This window comes from Urocitellus parryii, chromosome 6 (assembly GCF_045843805.1).
Source record: "Urocitellus parryii isolate mUroPar1 chromosome 6, mUroPar1.hap1, whole genome shotgun sequence".
In the NCBI taxonomy this organism is placed as follows: Eukaryota; Metazoa; Chordata; class Mammalia; order Rodentia; family Sciuridae; genus Urocitellus; species Urocitellus parryii.
The window spans coordinates 157,122,213-157,135,772 of NC_135536.1; the positions used below are offsets into that span (position 1 = coordinate 157,122,213).

Genomic DNA, 13,560 nt, shown 5'->3' on the forward strand with positions numbered 1-13,560 from the left:
CTATTTTAGTTTTTAAAACACATTTGTTGTTTGATAAAATTTTTAAATTAAAGCAAGCCATTCTGGTTAACGGTGTTGGAATCAATTGGAAGCAACTGAAAGTAGAGACAAGGAGAGTACGGAGCAGAGTGAACATGAGTAAAGAGATCGACGATTAAACTAGGGTAGTGGCAAAGGGAATGGGGAGTAGGGGGTGGAGTGGAATAGTTATGCCCTGCCACACAATGACAGACTATATATAGGACAGTAGTTCCATCAAATTATAATGAAGCTGGAAAACTTGAAATCTTTAAAAAAAAAAACTCAACTAGTGAAATAATAGCTAAAGAAGAGGCTAGAGGATAGCAAACTGTGTGAAAAGAAAAAGAATCCCCAAGAAAATGCACAGCCAATGGTCTAGTAGTTTTTGGAGACCTCGACAAGTTCTGGCAGTTTGAAAGTATGGACACCAACACCCAAAGGTCTTCATTAATTAGAAGTGTTTATGGTATGTTACCTGCTTACAAGCAAATCTATCATGAAAAAAAAAGAAACCAAATAAATCACCATGAACATGTACTTTGAAAAGGAGCAACATCACTCCAAAAAGAGTATAAGGAAGGTCCTTTATGAGGTGTTCCAGAAGACAGTATCATCATAGGAGGTGACAGCTTCACGTCTATCATTGCCCTGAAAAGCTTCTGGTGAAGGAAGACACTGATACATTGATGAGCCTGGCCCTGTGTAGGCATACTTAATGTGTATGTTTATATCTTAGTTTTAAACAGAGAAGTTTTAAAAGAATTTTTAAAATGTTTTAAATGGAAGCATGTAAGATAAACATGTAAAGAAAATATTTTGCCTGGTACAGTGATGCAAGCCTGTAATTCCAGCAACTTAGGAGGCTGAAGCAGGAAGATTGCAAGTTTAAGACTTGCCTTGGCAACTCAGTGAGACCCTGTCTCAAAATAAAAAATAAAATAACATGAAAATAAAGGGCTGGGGATATAGCTCAGTGGTAGAGGGCTCAGTATTTGGAAACCAGAAAATATCTTTGTGTAACTGCAGATGTGTTTGACTCCTTTATTACAAAGGAGTCAAAAAGTTTTTAAATTTTAAGTTTAAGCCTGGTATGGTGGCCTACTCCTGTAATCCCAGCAACTCAGGAGGCTGAGACAGGAGGAGCATAAGTTCAAGGACGGTCTCAGCCACTTAATGAGACACTGTGTAAAAAAAAAAAAAAAAGGGCTGGGGATGTAGCTCAGTGGTAAAGTGCCCCTGGGTTCAATCCCCAGGTATTCCCCTCCCTGCCAAAAAAAGTTGTAAAGTAAAAAAGTTATAGTAAGCTACTTATTAAAGAAAAATATTTTTAATAATTTATTGTAGCCTAACTATACAATGTTTATAAAGTCTACAGAGTGCAGTTATGTCCTGGGCTACACAATTACCACTCACCACTCACTGACTCCACCAGAGCAAATTTCAGTCCTAAACGCTCTACTCAGTCGTTGCCTTGTATAGGTGGATAATTTTTAAATATTTTTCTTTATGTTTACTCTACATTTAGCTGCTTAAAATACCTTTGTGTTATAATTGCCTGCAGTACTCAGTATAGTAACATGTGGTACAGGTTTGTGACCTGGAAGGAATAGGTGATAGGCTACACCAATAGGGTTATGAAAATCCCTTATGATGTTCACACAATGATGAAATCACCTAGCAACACATTCCTCAGTATATGTGCATCATTAAATGACTCATAACTGTTTTTGAGGTGGAAATGACAGGCTGTGTGACTACAGGAGTGAGAAGGAACAGGAAAAGGGAAAAGTCTAGAATGACAGGTTTCTAATTTTAATAACTGAATATTCTAGGAAAAGACGAATAAGTTTGTGGTAAAAGTATCAATTTAAGTGACAAATGAGTTTGAGGTAGCTAAAGAACATCCAAGCAGCCATGCTAGATGGATATGGATTTTAAGTTTAGGAGATGTCTGGGTTTAAATGGGAAGCTTAGTGAAATTAGGTCTTCCAATAAACTCAGCTCAGTCCCAAGAAAATCAATCCAAATGTGCCCTTGAGCCACAATATTAACGGATCCTGGGTAAATTGACTGTCTGGTGAGAACAGAAGTTCAAGTTTATTCTAGGTGTGACCTATTAACGGCTCTCACCTGACAGATGTCAGTCCCTCAACCATTTGCCTTGTTTCTCTGGAAATCACTGAAGGTGGGCAATGTTTTTTTTTTTTGGTTCCAGGGATTGCACTCAGGGTCACTCAACCACTAAGCACACCCCCAGCCCTATTTTGTATTGTGTTTAGAGACAGGGTCTCACTGAGTTGCTTAGCTCCTCACTATTTTTTTAAACTCATTTTTTTTTAAAGAGAAAGAGAGAGAATTTTAATATTTATTTTTTAGTTATTGGTTGACACAACATCTTTGTATGTGGTGCTGAGGATCAAACCCAGGCCGCACGCATGCCAGGTGAGCGGGCTAACGCTTGAGCCACATCCCCAGCCCAGAAGGTGGACAATATTTTCTGTCAGGTTCATGCTATAGTTCCAATCTTTCCCATACTTCTGATTCACTTCTCACCATCCCTGTATATCACTGTCTGCTATTTCTTACTTGTTTGATGCCAACCAAATTGACCCAACACACCCAAATGGCACTGATCCACACTTGATCTCTGATATCACTTGGGAAGATGAGGTCTCTGCTGTTGGCATCTGGAGCTACTTGCTATTTTGGAATCCTCGTCGCTTAGGTTGATTGTACCAAAGCAATGCTCAGGCCACCCATGTGGTGAAACTGACAAATGAGAAATCAAAATGAGGGTCTGAAAGTTATTGTGCTATAGGAGAATCCAGAAACACTTGATTCCTGCCCTGTACATATTCCTATCCCTCATAGGGTCTCAAAATAGCTATGAACAAGAAAACACTAAATTAAGTTAGAAATGAATGCCACTTTACTAATAACTGAGGCAATATTTGATAATCTACAAGGCAGGGGTCTGATAAAAGCTGAACTGCAGCTCTCACAAGGATAGAAGCCAAACATCAGAGCCAGAAAAGGTTAATCAGAACTCAGCATTGTAGCTGGGAAGCAGTGCCTTCTAAGGCTGGCTCCATTACTAGAGAACAGGAAGAAAAAGCAGCCAGTGTGCAGCAGGAAAATAAACAAGGCAGAGAGGCCAGGTAGGCTCAGTGAGTGGCTACTTCTGCTTCCTCTCCAATTCCTAGTGTCAGGCCCTCTGAAGACCTCAATATATTATCTGCTTTAATTCTGTATTCCCATTGCACTTTTGATTTAAACTCACTTGTGTGGGTTTGTTGCTTGCAACCAAAAGTGACCAGTGAGGAAACTGATATCACCCTCAGTTTTTAGAACAGAACTAGCCAGTTGGCCTACAATCTATACCTGCTAAAGGAATTGGGATTTTGCACTGATACTAAAGAACAGGTCAAGTCTATTTAATTCAATAATTATAAGCTAATTCATAACATTCTTACCCAAAACCCAATAGTTCTCAGAGGGCTGCTGTGAATCCCAAACTAAACATCATGATTTTGTTGAATCTATGTGTGTGTGTGTGTGTGTGTGTGTGTGTGTGTGTGTGTGTGTAGTGCAGCGGATCAAACCCAGGGGTTGGTGCATGCTAGGCAAGCACATTACCGTAATTCGGGGCTAAATCTCCAGCCCTGAATTATCCCTAAAGAACACTAAGGCTCTGTCTAGTAGTAACATGAAAAAAAAATATGAAGTTACAGGAAATTAAGCTTATGGAAACTCTCAATGTGAAATTTCAAACAATTTTTCACTCATGTGAAAATAGAGGAATACTTTTTGAATTATGTGAATTTAGTTTCTTTCAAGGAAATATTTATTACATAGTACATGATTATTCTATTCAGAAACAAAAATGGAAATCAAGTCATCTGTAAAATTTTTTTTAAATATTTATTTTTTAGATATAGGTGGACACAATATCTTTATTTTTGTACATGGTACTGAGGATTGAACCCACTGCCTCACGAATGGTAGGTGAGCACTCTACCTCTGAGCCACAACCCCAGCCCCATCTATCAAATTTAAATGCTGAACCAAAGTTCTTATTTATAGAATTCATCAATCATGATTCCGATCCAGAACTACCAGTCCATGATTTCAAATACTCGAGGATCTTCGTAGTGTATGGAACAACATCTTCTTTATATGTGACAATTGTTTCCACATAAAACTGTTTTGGGGACTCAGGTATTTCGCTTGTTGAGACATCCTTTTGCTCTACTTCATTACCTTAAAAAAAAAAAAAAAAAGGAAACACCTATTAACTTATGAAGCAATTGTTAAAGTCCTGGAAATAAACAAAGGTAAAAATTATGCCATCAGATGCCTGTACTTTCTTTCTTTAAAAACAACAAGACTATTCAGGGGGCTGAGGCAGAAGGATTTCAAGTTTCAGGTACGGCACAGTAACTTGGTGAGACCATGTCTCAGAATTCAACACATTGTTTTAAAAGAGCTGGGGATATCACTCAGTGGTAAAGCAACCCTGAGTTCAATCATCAGAATTGAGAAAAAAGAAAAAAATGTAAGGAAAAACATGACCACTAGAAATTAAATACTTAAATACTGGACATAAATACTTAATATTCATGAACAAATGACACTTTCAACATGAGTTTCACACTACAAGTTTACTGATATATATATGTATACACACACACACACACACACCATACAATTAACTCACTTTAAAAGATACAATTTGCTTGAGGCCCAGTAGGGATGTTGAGGCAGGAGGATCGCCAAGGTCAAAACCAGCCTCAGCAACTTATAGCAAGGCCCTATAGGTAATTTAGCAAGCCTCTGTTTCTAGGTAAACTGTAAAGAGGGTTGGGGATATGGCTCAGCGTTAAGCTGGGTTCAATCCTTAGTACCAAACAAACAAACAAAACAAAAACAATTCAATGGTTTTTAATATTTTCAGATTTGTGCAATCAGCGATTCTGGTATATTTTCATTCCGTATAAAACAAAACAAACAAACAAAAAACAACCCTCATATCTGTAGCAGTCACTCCCATTTTTCCCCACACTTCACAGTCCCTGGCAACCACACTAACCAACTTTCTATCTCTACAGATTTCCAACATATATTTAATGACTAAGGGATTCCCTTATCATCCCAGTAACTGAAAGGATTTAAATTCTAAAATTAATTGCTCGCCATATGCGACGAGGGCTAATGATTCAAAGCATCACTTGGTTAAGCTCTCGTGCGGGGTCTCTGAAATTCCATCTTGGCCTTTACAGATTTACTTTAGTCAATAAACAAGACTTCGTTAACACTATCTTAAAAGCAATTGCTGACATTTAGTTCTTTGCAGAGTCCATTATAACAATGGGCTCAAAGCCACCGCTTCGTCTAGCCTAGCAGAATAAAACTGGAACTTTAAAGCCAGGGCAAATCTCGTCCATTACCCCCTGGGAACTTCCCACGGATGGTGGTGTGTCAGCGGGCAGGCCTGGAGAACCCTACCTGGTGGCTTTTTTTTCTGAACAAAGTAAAACGCGGAACCCAACAGAGTCCAGGTGCCCAGTGCATAGACCATAGACATCCGCCGGTACCAGGACGTGGCCCGCTCCGGGTTCATGGCGCGGCACCTCCTAGAGCCCTGTCGCCTGAAGCCCAGAACGGAAGCAGCTCTCCGGACCAGTCCGTTACCGGAGCCGCCGCCACCAATGAGAAACAGGCCTCGCGGCCACTTCCTGCCTTAGCCGCGGTGCATCCTGGGGCGTGTAGTTCAGAAGTCGCTCTCCACTCGCACGCTTGAGCTGGAAATTTTGGGATCCGAGACTAGTGCTAGCTACAGCACGCAACAAGTGGTGGGGAACAGATGGTAACTTTTCAGAGCCGAAACCTCTCACTTGAAGAATTGCGATGCTGTTCTTACTTAAGTCATATAGCATTTGAAAAGGTTCATTCCGTTTCTCTTTCATTTGTCGTATTTGCGAGGATACCACTTCTCTCGAAGCAACTCTGCTTTCCCTCATTTTCATGTCCGGAATTCTGTCTGGGTGCACTTTGGTTACCTCCAAGTCAAAGCTAATCTTTCCTCTGTGTTCTGGATGACATTCTTTTACCTCCGCGGGACCTTTCCCATCAATTACACCTGAATGCCCACCTCGCTCCCATTTCGTTCTGTTGACTTTTATCGTTCATCATACAAACCGTGCCCATGTCTCAAAAAATGAAAACATTGTTGACTCCATGCACCTTCAGCTTTTATTCATTCATTTCTTCAAAGTATAGTTTACTCAATAGACTGAACAATCTGAGAGCAAGGCTGGTGTGTTTGGTCCAAAATAGGCTCAGTAAATTGCCAAAACTAAAACTTTTTAACACTCCTCAAACTTGATTTCTAAAGAGCATTTTTGACACTGACACGAACACCTGCCAGCCTCTTTTCAACGCCTGAAAAACATTTTCAGCTAAGTGAGGTGGTGCACTGTAATCCCAGCTACTCCTGAGCCTTAGGCAGGAGGATCTCAAATTTGGAGCCAGCCTGGGAAACTTAGAGAGAGCCTGCCTCAAAATAAAAAGGGCTGGAGATGTAGCTCAATGGTGGAGTGCTCTTGAGTTCAATGTCCAGTAGGAGAGGCAGAGAATGGGGCGACAGAAATTTCTTTTGGTATCCTTCAGAACTCTGTACATTGCTCACCTTTTACAAATTGGCATTCTACACCTACAAAATCTAATTCTAAAGGTATAATTGTCTTAAATGTGAAGGCTAAAACCATAAACCTAGAAGAAAACATAGGAGAAAAATCCTTGCCACCTTGGGATAAGCAAAGATTTCTTAGAATACAAAAAACATGATTCACAAAGCAAAAACTGATAAATTGGACTTTTTCAAATAGAATTTTAGCTTTTCACAAGTCACAGTGGAGAAAACAAAGACAGAATAACATTTTTGAAACTCATATATCTGTCAAGGCCTTGTATTCCAGAATGTTAGGACTCCTAAAAACTTAATTATAAAAAGACAACCCAACTAAAAAGCAGATAACACTTTTGAATTCAATAAAAGGTATACAAATGGTCAATATGCGCAGGAACACCAGTTATCACAGAAATGAAAATAAAGCACCCATTAGAATAACTAATTTTAGATTGAGAATACACCAAAAGTTGCAAGGATATGGAGATGGTGAAACTCATAAATTTACTGGTGAGAACACAAAATGTTAACAAACTCTTAGCAAGGCTAGCAGTTTTTAAACCTGAACATGTACCTACCACACAACCCATTCCATTCTTATTTACCCAAGAGAAATAAAAACACCTCTGTCCACAAAGACATGTATATGGACGTTCTGTTTTATTCATAGAAGCAAAAAAAGGAAGCCACTCAAATGTCTATCAACTAATGAATGTATAAATGAAGTGACATACCACTTGACAATAAAAAGGAACTACTCAAACATGTACCACAAATGAAGCTCAAATGGATTATGCTACATGAAGAAGCCAGGCACAAAAGAAACCAAACATAAAATTCTAGAGAACTCATTTTCATTTTCTTATAGATCAATCATTACCTTCTAATGTCATTCACTTCTAATTTTTTATTTGTTGGTCTTCCCTAACTAGAACATAAGCTCCATGGAGGCAGGAATATTTACCTCATTGCTATATTGCCAGCACCTAGAAGACTACTCCATAGAGCAAGTACTGGGTAGTTATTTGTTGACGGATTGAAATAATAGCTCCAAGGTTCTAAGAGAAGATTATATTGGGCCTAGAATTTTAGATCCAGCAAAGTTGCCAAATATGGAAACAGAATAGACTTGCAGATATGCCTAGATCCAATGAATTATTTCCCATGTACTCTTTTTAGGAAAAGTTATTTGAGATAGCAAAATGCCTATGGGATAAAGATAGAGTAGAACTAATGCAGGATTCCAAATGAAAGAAACTCCTGGATGACAGTTATGCATCACATCTAGAAAGCAACTGGACATCTACAAACCTCTAAAGGAAAAAAAAAAAAACAAAAACGGACTAATTCTAGAATTTTTCAGTAATCAGATAAGGAAAAAAAAAACTCTCAAAAAGCAATCCAAAATGAGAAATTCCAAGGGAAACAAGTCTAGGAAATCATAAACCAAAAGAAAAGCAAGCTAGCGTGTGGCATGATGAACACATAAGAAAAGTGCCTTTGATTTTATCATTTGGAATGTTTCTTTTAGTGGCATGGGGATTGACTGGGACAACAAACCTCTGGAGAAAAAAATGTATTACCACCCCCTCAATTGGACATGAACAATATTTACATCATCACACTGTGTAAATGTTCTTTATTAGCCTTCACAATCAACTTAGAGACAAAAACAAAATTATGGTTATAGGCCAAAATACAGATTTTATCAATCTTGATAATATAAAAATAAAGGTATAGCTAACCAAAACTGGAGGGTAGAGACAAAGGTCTTAATACTCTCATTCTATGAAAATAGGAAAGATAACCTGCTAAACATGAATATATCAACAAAAAATATATAAGCAAAGAGAAGGTCTGAAATTGTCAGAAGAGTAGGTTTAGGTTTAGGGAGTGAAGGAAATTGTTACTTGTTATAAGTTCTTTAGGATAAAGTGTTTTGACCATATATATGTATTATTTTGATTAAAAAAACAGTACCTGTTCAAGTTAATTTACTTGATACGTAAGATTGTGTATTCACTGTTGTACCCACTTATGCTTTCTTTTTCCCCCCTCATTACTGGGAACTAAACCCAGGACCTTGTGCATGCTTGGCAAGCACTCTGCCACTGAGCTACATTTAAAAAAAATTTTATTTTGATATGGAGTCGCCTAAATCATCCAGGCTGGCCTGGAACTTGTGATTTTCCTGTCTTAGTCTCCTACATCACTGAGATTATAGATGCTCACCATCATACTCTGCTTTCCATTAGTCACTCCTGGGCTGGACTCCTGACATGGAAGTTACTTGTGAATCAGGGTAGTACCCCTCCATACTGCCTCAACAGAATTTCACACATTTCATACTTTCCATAGATCTCAACATCTGGGCAGTAAGTAAGAATTAAGTTCAGAAAACACGTCTTAAGGGAGTTAACACACACACACACACACACACACACACACACACACACAAAGACCTCAGGAAATCAAATTTGTTAAAATTAGCATTATTTTAGCTAATGGCTCCAGATTTATTTCTTCTATGATCATTTAAGTTTTCATCTGAACAAGCTGCCAAAATACATCACCTCTGATTTTATACAGACCCCCCAAAATTTAGGATACAAAAAGCACAGAAACATCTTCAAGTACCAAAACATTTATGACTTCACAATTTCATGGTACAGGAAGAGGGACACAAATAAAGAATACAAATAAATTATTATCTGAAGACTTACATACAAAACTTCCTTTGATTATTTGTTAAAATCTGCTAGAAAAGTGAAAGGAATGTTATTAAGCATTTATAAACAATTGTGACCATGATTTGACAGTGTTTTCTTCAATTTCCTGGTCACATCTTTAGCTTAACAGGCACTGGAGACAGCCAATTTCTTCAAATGATCCATGAACACCTGGAGGCTGACATCATCAGTGAGGATGGGTGCTCCAGTTTCCTGAAATTTAATGATAAAGGCTTACTGACAGACACCTGAGAAGCTGGTGAGAATTCACAAGTTTTAAAATACCTTTTCACAGGTCTTCCCTTTGCTCTACATCACTCTCATTCTCTGCCTTGCTAACTACTTTCAACTGAAGCATAATTTCATCACAAAAGCCTTCCCTGGTTCACTGAGACTAGGCCACAACCTTTGCGCATTGAAGACACAGTTTTGAGCATAAGCCTTTCTATTTTACCCTCTCTCACCATTCTGAGAGCTGAGTTCCCACCAGATATGAGCTCCCTGAGGCCCACATACTCTTCTTCTTTGTGCCCCACTACTCTGCCAGCATAGAGCTAGAGCCCCGCTCTTAAGTGCTCTGCTTACAACAGGAGCTTGAGAATGGTGTGCTCATCACAGATGAGTAAGTCAGCATCTCCACTGACAGATCGATATTTGTAATATCGGAAAAAACTTATGATTTAATTAACACTGTGAAAAGAACTGGATAGAAAACTTGATTTGTAAAGACAGATAATATACATATATTTTATATATAAGTATAATTGTATTAATCAAATACAAATACAATATATAATATACATAGTAGATACAATATATAATTATAAATTATACTTATATATATGGATATATATACACAAACAATAAACAAAATTACATTACCTAGAAAGAAGCTAGAAATACTAACTATAGGTAATTTTATTTTACTTGTTTTTTCTAAAATTCAAATTTTCTAAAATTAAACTGTATTATTACAATTAGAAAAATGTAAACACGATCAAAATGTTATAAGAGAACTTCCAGTTCTGGGAAATAGGAGTTGATAATGTAATTTTTTTTCTATTCCTCCCACTAAATACAACTTAAAACCTTGGACATTTTCTATAGAAAACATCAGAAGATTTGGATGTAGCTCTGTTGTAGAGCACTTGCCCAGCATATACAGGGTCCTGGGTTCAATTCCCAATACTGGGGGAATTGTGAAGGAGGGGAGAAAAAAAGCAAATAGTCCAACTTGGCTATGGAAAAAAAATACAAGAGATTTCTTTGAAAAAGATACATAGATGGTAAAGAACCTACCTTTGTTAAATGAACATGAAAAGATGTTCAATATCATTAGTCATTAGGAAAATGTAAATTAAAATCACAATAATAGGTCATTGGACACCCATGAGAATAGCCAAAATAAAAATAATGATAACACTAAATACTGGCAAGGATGCAGAGAGACTGGATCACTCATATATTGCTAGTAGGGATATAAAATAATATAGGTACTTTGGAAAAAATTGGCAGTTTTTTTAAAAACTAAATATGTAACCACCATATGACCTAATAAATGTACTCCTGAGCATTCCTCTCAAATAAATAAAGATTTATGTTAAAAAAAAAAAAATCTGAGCCAGGATGGTGGCACACACTTGTAACTGCAGCTCAGGAGACCGAGGCAGAAGGATCATAATTTCAAGGCCAGCCTGGGCTACTTTACTTAGCAAGACCCTCAAAATAAAAAAGGACTGGGGATGCAGCTTCATGGTAGAGTTTATTAGGCCTTAGGTTCAACCCCCAGCACTACAAAAAAAAAAAAAAACAAACCTGTGTTAGCAGCTGCCCTTCAATGAATGAAGACTAAATAAACTGGGACACATTCATACTTACTGTGAATTAAAATTTGGCAGGTAAAAAGGAACAAATTGTTACATGTAACAACTTGGATGAACCTCTGGATAATTATGCTAGGGAAAAAAGCCAATTCGAAAGGTTACATGCTGCGTGACTTCATATTTATAACATTGTCGGTGACAAAATTATAGAAATGGTGAACAGGTTAGCAGTTGCCAGGTGTTAAAGAAGAGACGGAAGCAGGAGGGAAATGAGTGTGACTATAAAAAGGCAGTTAGGAGGGGCTGGGGATGTGGCTCAAGCGGTAGCGCGCCATGCCTGGCATGCGTGCGGCCAGGGTTCGATCCTCAGCACCACATACCAACAAAGATGTTGTGTCCGCCGAGAACTAAAAAATAAATATTAAAAATTCTCTCTCTCTCTCTCTCTCTCTCCCCTCTCACTCTCTCTTTAAAAAAAAAAAAAAAAAAAAAAGGCAGGACAGATCCTGTGGTGAATGGAAATATACATCTTCACTGTATCGATAGCCTACTTTGACACTGAATTACTGGTTTGCAGGATTTTACCATCAGAGGAAAAATGAGTAAAGGTATATGGAAGCTCTCTGTATTTTTTTTTACAACTGCATATAAATTTACAGTTATATCAAAAACAAGTTTTAAAAAGTTTATAAGAAAATAGAATTTTAGAAGTCATATGTGAGAGACAAATGCTGGGAATATCTAGACAAAGGAGGAAGAGGGATGAAAAGTGAAGAGAAGGCAGAACCAACCAATGGTGAGCAGGAATTGTCCTGTGGTCTTGGGAGAGGACTTGCCATGTGTATGGGGAGAGCCAGCTGGAGCCACAGTGCTGTGTTCTGGCCCTAGCTGACCCTGACACATGGACACTGTGGACTATGGAAGGAGACCCACATAGGCAGCTCCCCACCCCCATCACAACTATATCAATTGAGGGTTTCTTTGTTTTTTCCCTTAGCAAAATACCCAAGTTATTCTGTCTCTGAAATAAAAGGATGCACATTTTTCTGACTTTAAAACGTGTTTTTTAAGAAGGAGCATGGTCTATTCCACAAACACCTGACAATTTCTTACCTGTCCCCAAGCATACAGGTTATTGTGTGTCTGAGAAGGGTTCACTTTGGACAGAAGAAATCGAGCCTAAGAAAACAAACAAAAAATACCATTTAAAGATTTTTTAAAAAGTAACATTAATATTAATGTAATAGAAAAAAGTAAGATAAATTTTTTTTTTTTTTAATATTTATTTTTTAGTTCTCGGCGGACACAACATCTTTGTTGGTATGTGGTGCTGAGGATCGAACCCGGGCCGCACGCATGCCAGGCGAGCACGCTACCGCTTGAGCCACATCCCCAGCCAGATAAATTTTTTTCAATACTTTTTTGGTTAAATTAGACATTTTTTATTGTATGAGAACCTATTTATTTAGCTTAAGCCCACTGGTTCCCCACTCATGAAGGATCCTAAAAACATTGGTAATCCTATGCTTTTGATATCAGCACATACCTTTAAAAAGTAGTCATAGTTGGAAGATTACCTGTATGTCAATTTATGTCACCACATAAAATAGTATTACTATTTTGTTGTTGTTATTGTTTTTGTTTTTGAGGAAAAAGAAAGTTTTATTGCTTTTCTAGCAAAGAGAAACACAGGGGACTGCTACCCAAAGGCTGTGATTCTGCCCACCAGCAGGAACAGGGGACTTTTAAAGAGGTGATTCAAAGGCTACATCCCACATGTTCTCTGTTGGAGTTGTAACTCACTTGTTAATTTGGGAGATAGTCATTTGTGAGATCTTCTGGTACTAGCCCCAAAGGATTACTTAATTCCTATGGCAGGTGTGTACCCAAGGACAGCTAAATCTGTCTTAAATAAGAATGGTAATCCTATTTCCCCTAAGACTAGGGAAAGGGAGAGCCCTGTCTGATTTTATAGCCATAAAAACAGATCATAAAACTGACAGATCATTAGAGCTAAAACTCGGTTCACTCACTTGACTACCACCATGCTCCGTGTTGATGTAACGTGGCATTGGGAAGCGGGCTTGCAGAATTTCTTGAGCGTCATCCAATGGTGCCTGCAAAAGGTGCTTGAAATTTTCGTACTCAGGCATGTCTTGGTAGCCAGCTTTCTGCCACTGGGCTATGGTCTATGTTAAAAAACAAAAAAGCAAACAAACAAACAAACAAAACTGTATGGAAACATTATAATGTCAGCCCTCATCAATGTTCAGACATGCTACCACTCCGAACATCCAGA

General features: G+C 38.0%; 2 protein-coding genes across 3 annotated transcripts in view; both read right to left on the bottom strand.

Moving 5' to 3' along the window:
• Positions 1-3,923: 3,923 nt before the first annotated feature.
• Positions 3,924-5,702, bottom strand: Smim26 (small integral membrane protein 26). The gene is made up of 2 exons (XM_026400713.2): positions 5,527-5,702; positions 3,924-4,281 (listed from the first exon to the last, which is right to left on the bottom strand). The coding sequence occupies exons 1-2, from the start codon at positions 5,639-5,641 to the stop codon at positions 4,115-4,117; spliced, it is 282 nt and encodes a 93-aa protein (XP_026256498.1). The 5' UTR covers positions 5,642-5,702; the 3' UTR covers positions 3,924-4,114.
• A 3,273-nt stretch (positions 5,703-8,975) lies between these two features.
• Sec23b (SEC23 homolog B, COPII component) overlaps positions 8,976-13,560 on the bottom strand; it is a 37,368-nt gene continuing 32,783 nt past the window's right edge. For both annotated transcript variants that reach the window (XM_077799590.1, XM_077799591.1), the window contains exons 18-20: positions 13,295-13,450; positions 12,375-12,440; positions 8,976-9,651 (exon numbers count right to left, since the gene is read on the bottom strand). In XM_077799590.1, the coding sequence (XP_077655716.1) occupies positions 9,562-9,651; positions 12,375-12,440; positions 13,295-13,450 (312 nt within the window). In that variant the 3' untranslated portion in view covers positions 8,976-9,561. The remainder of the gene's footprint in view (positions 9,652-12,374; positions 12,441-13,294; positions 13,451-13,560) is intronic.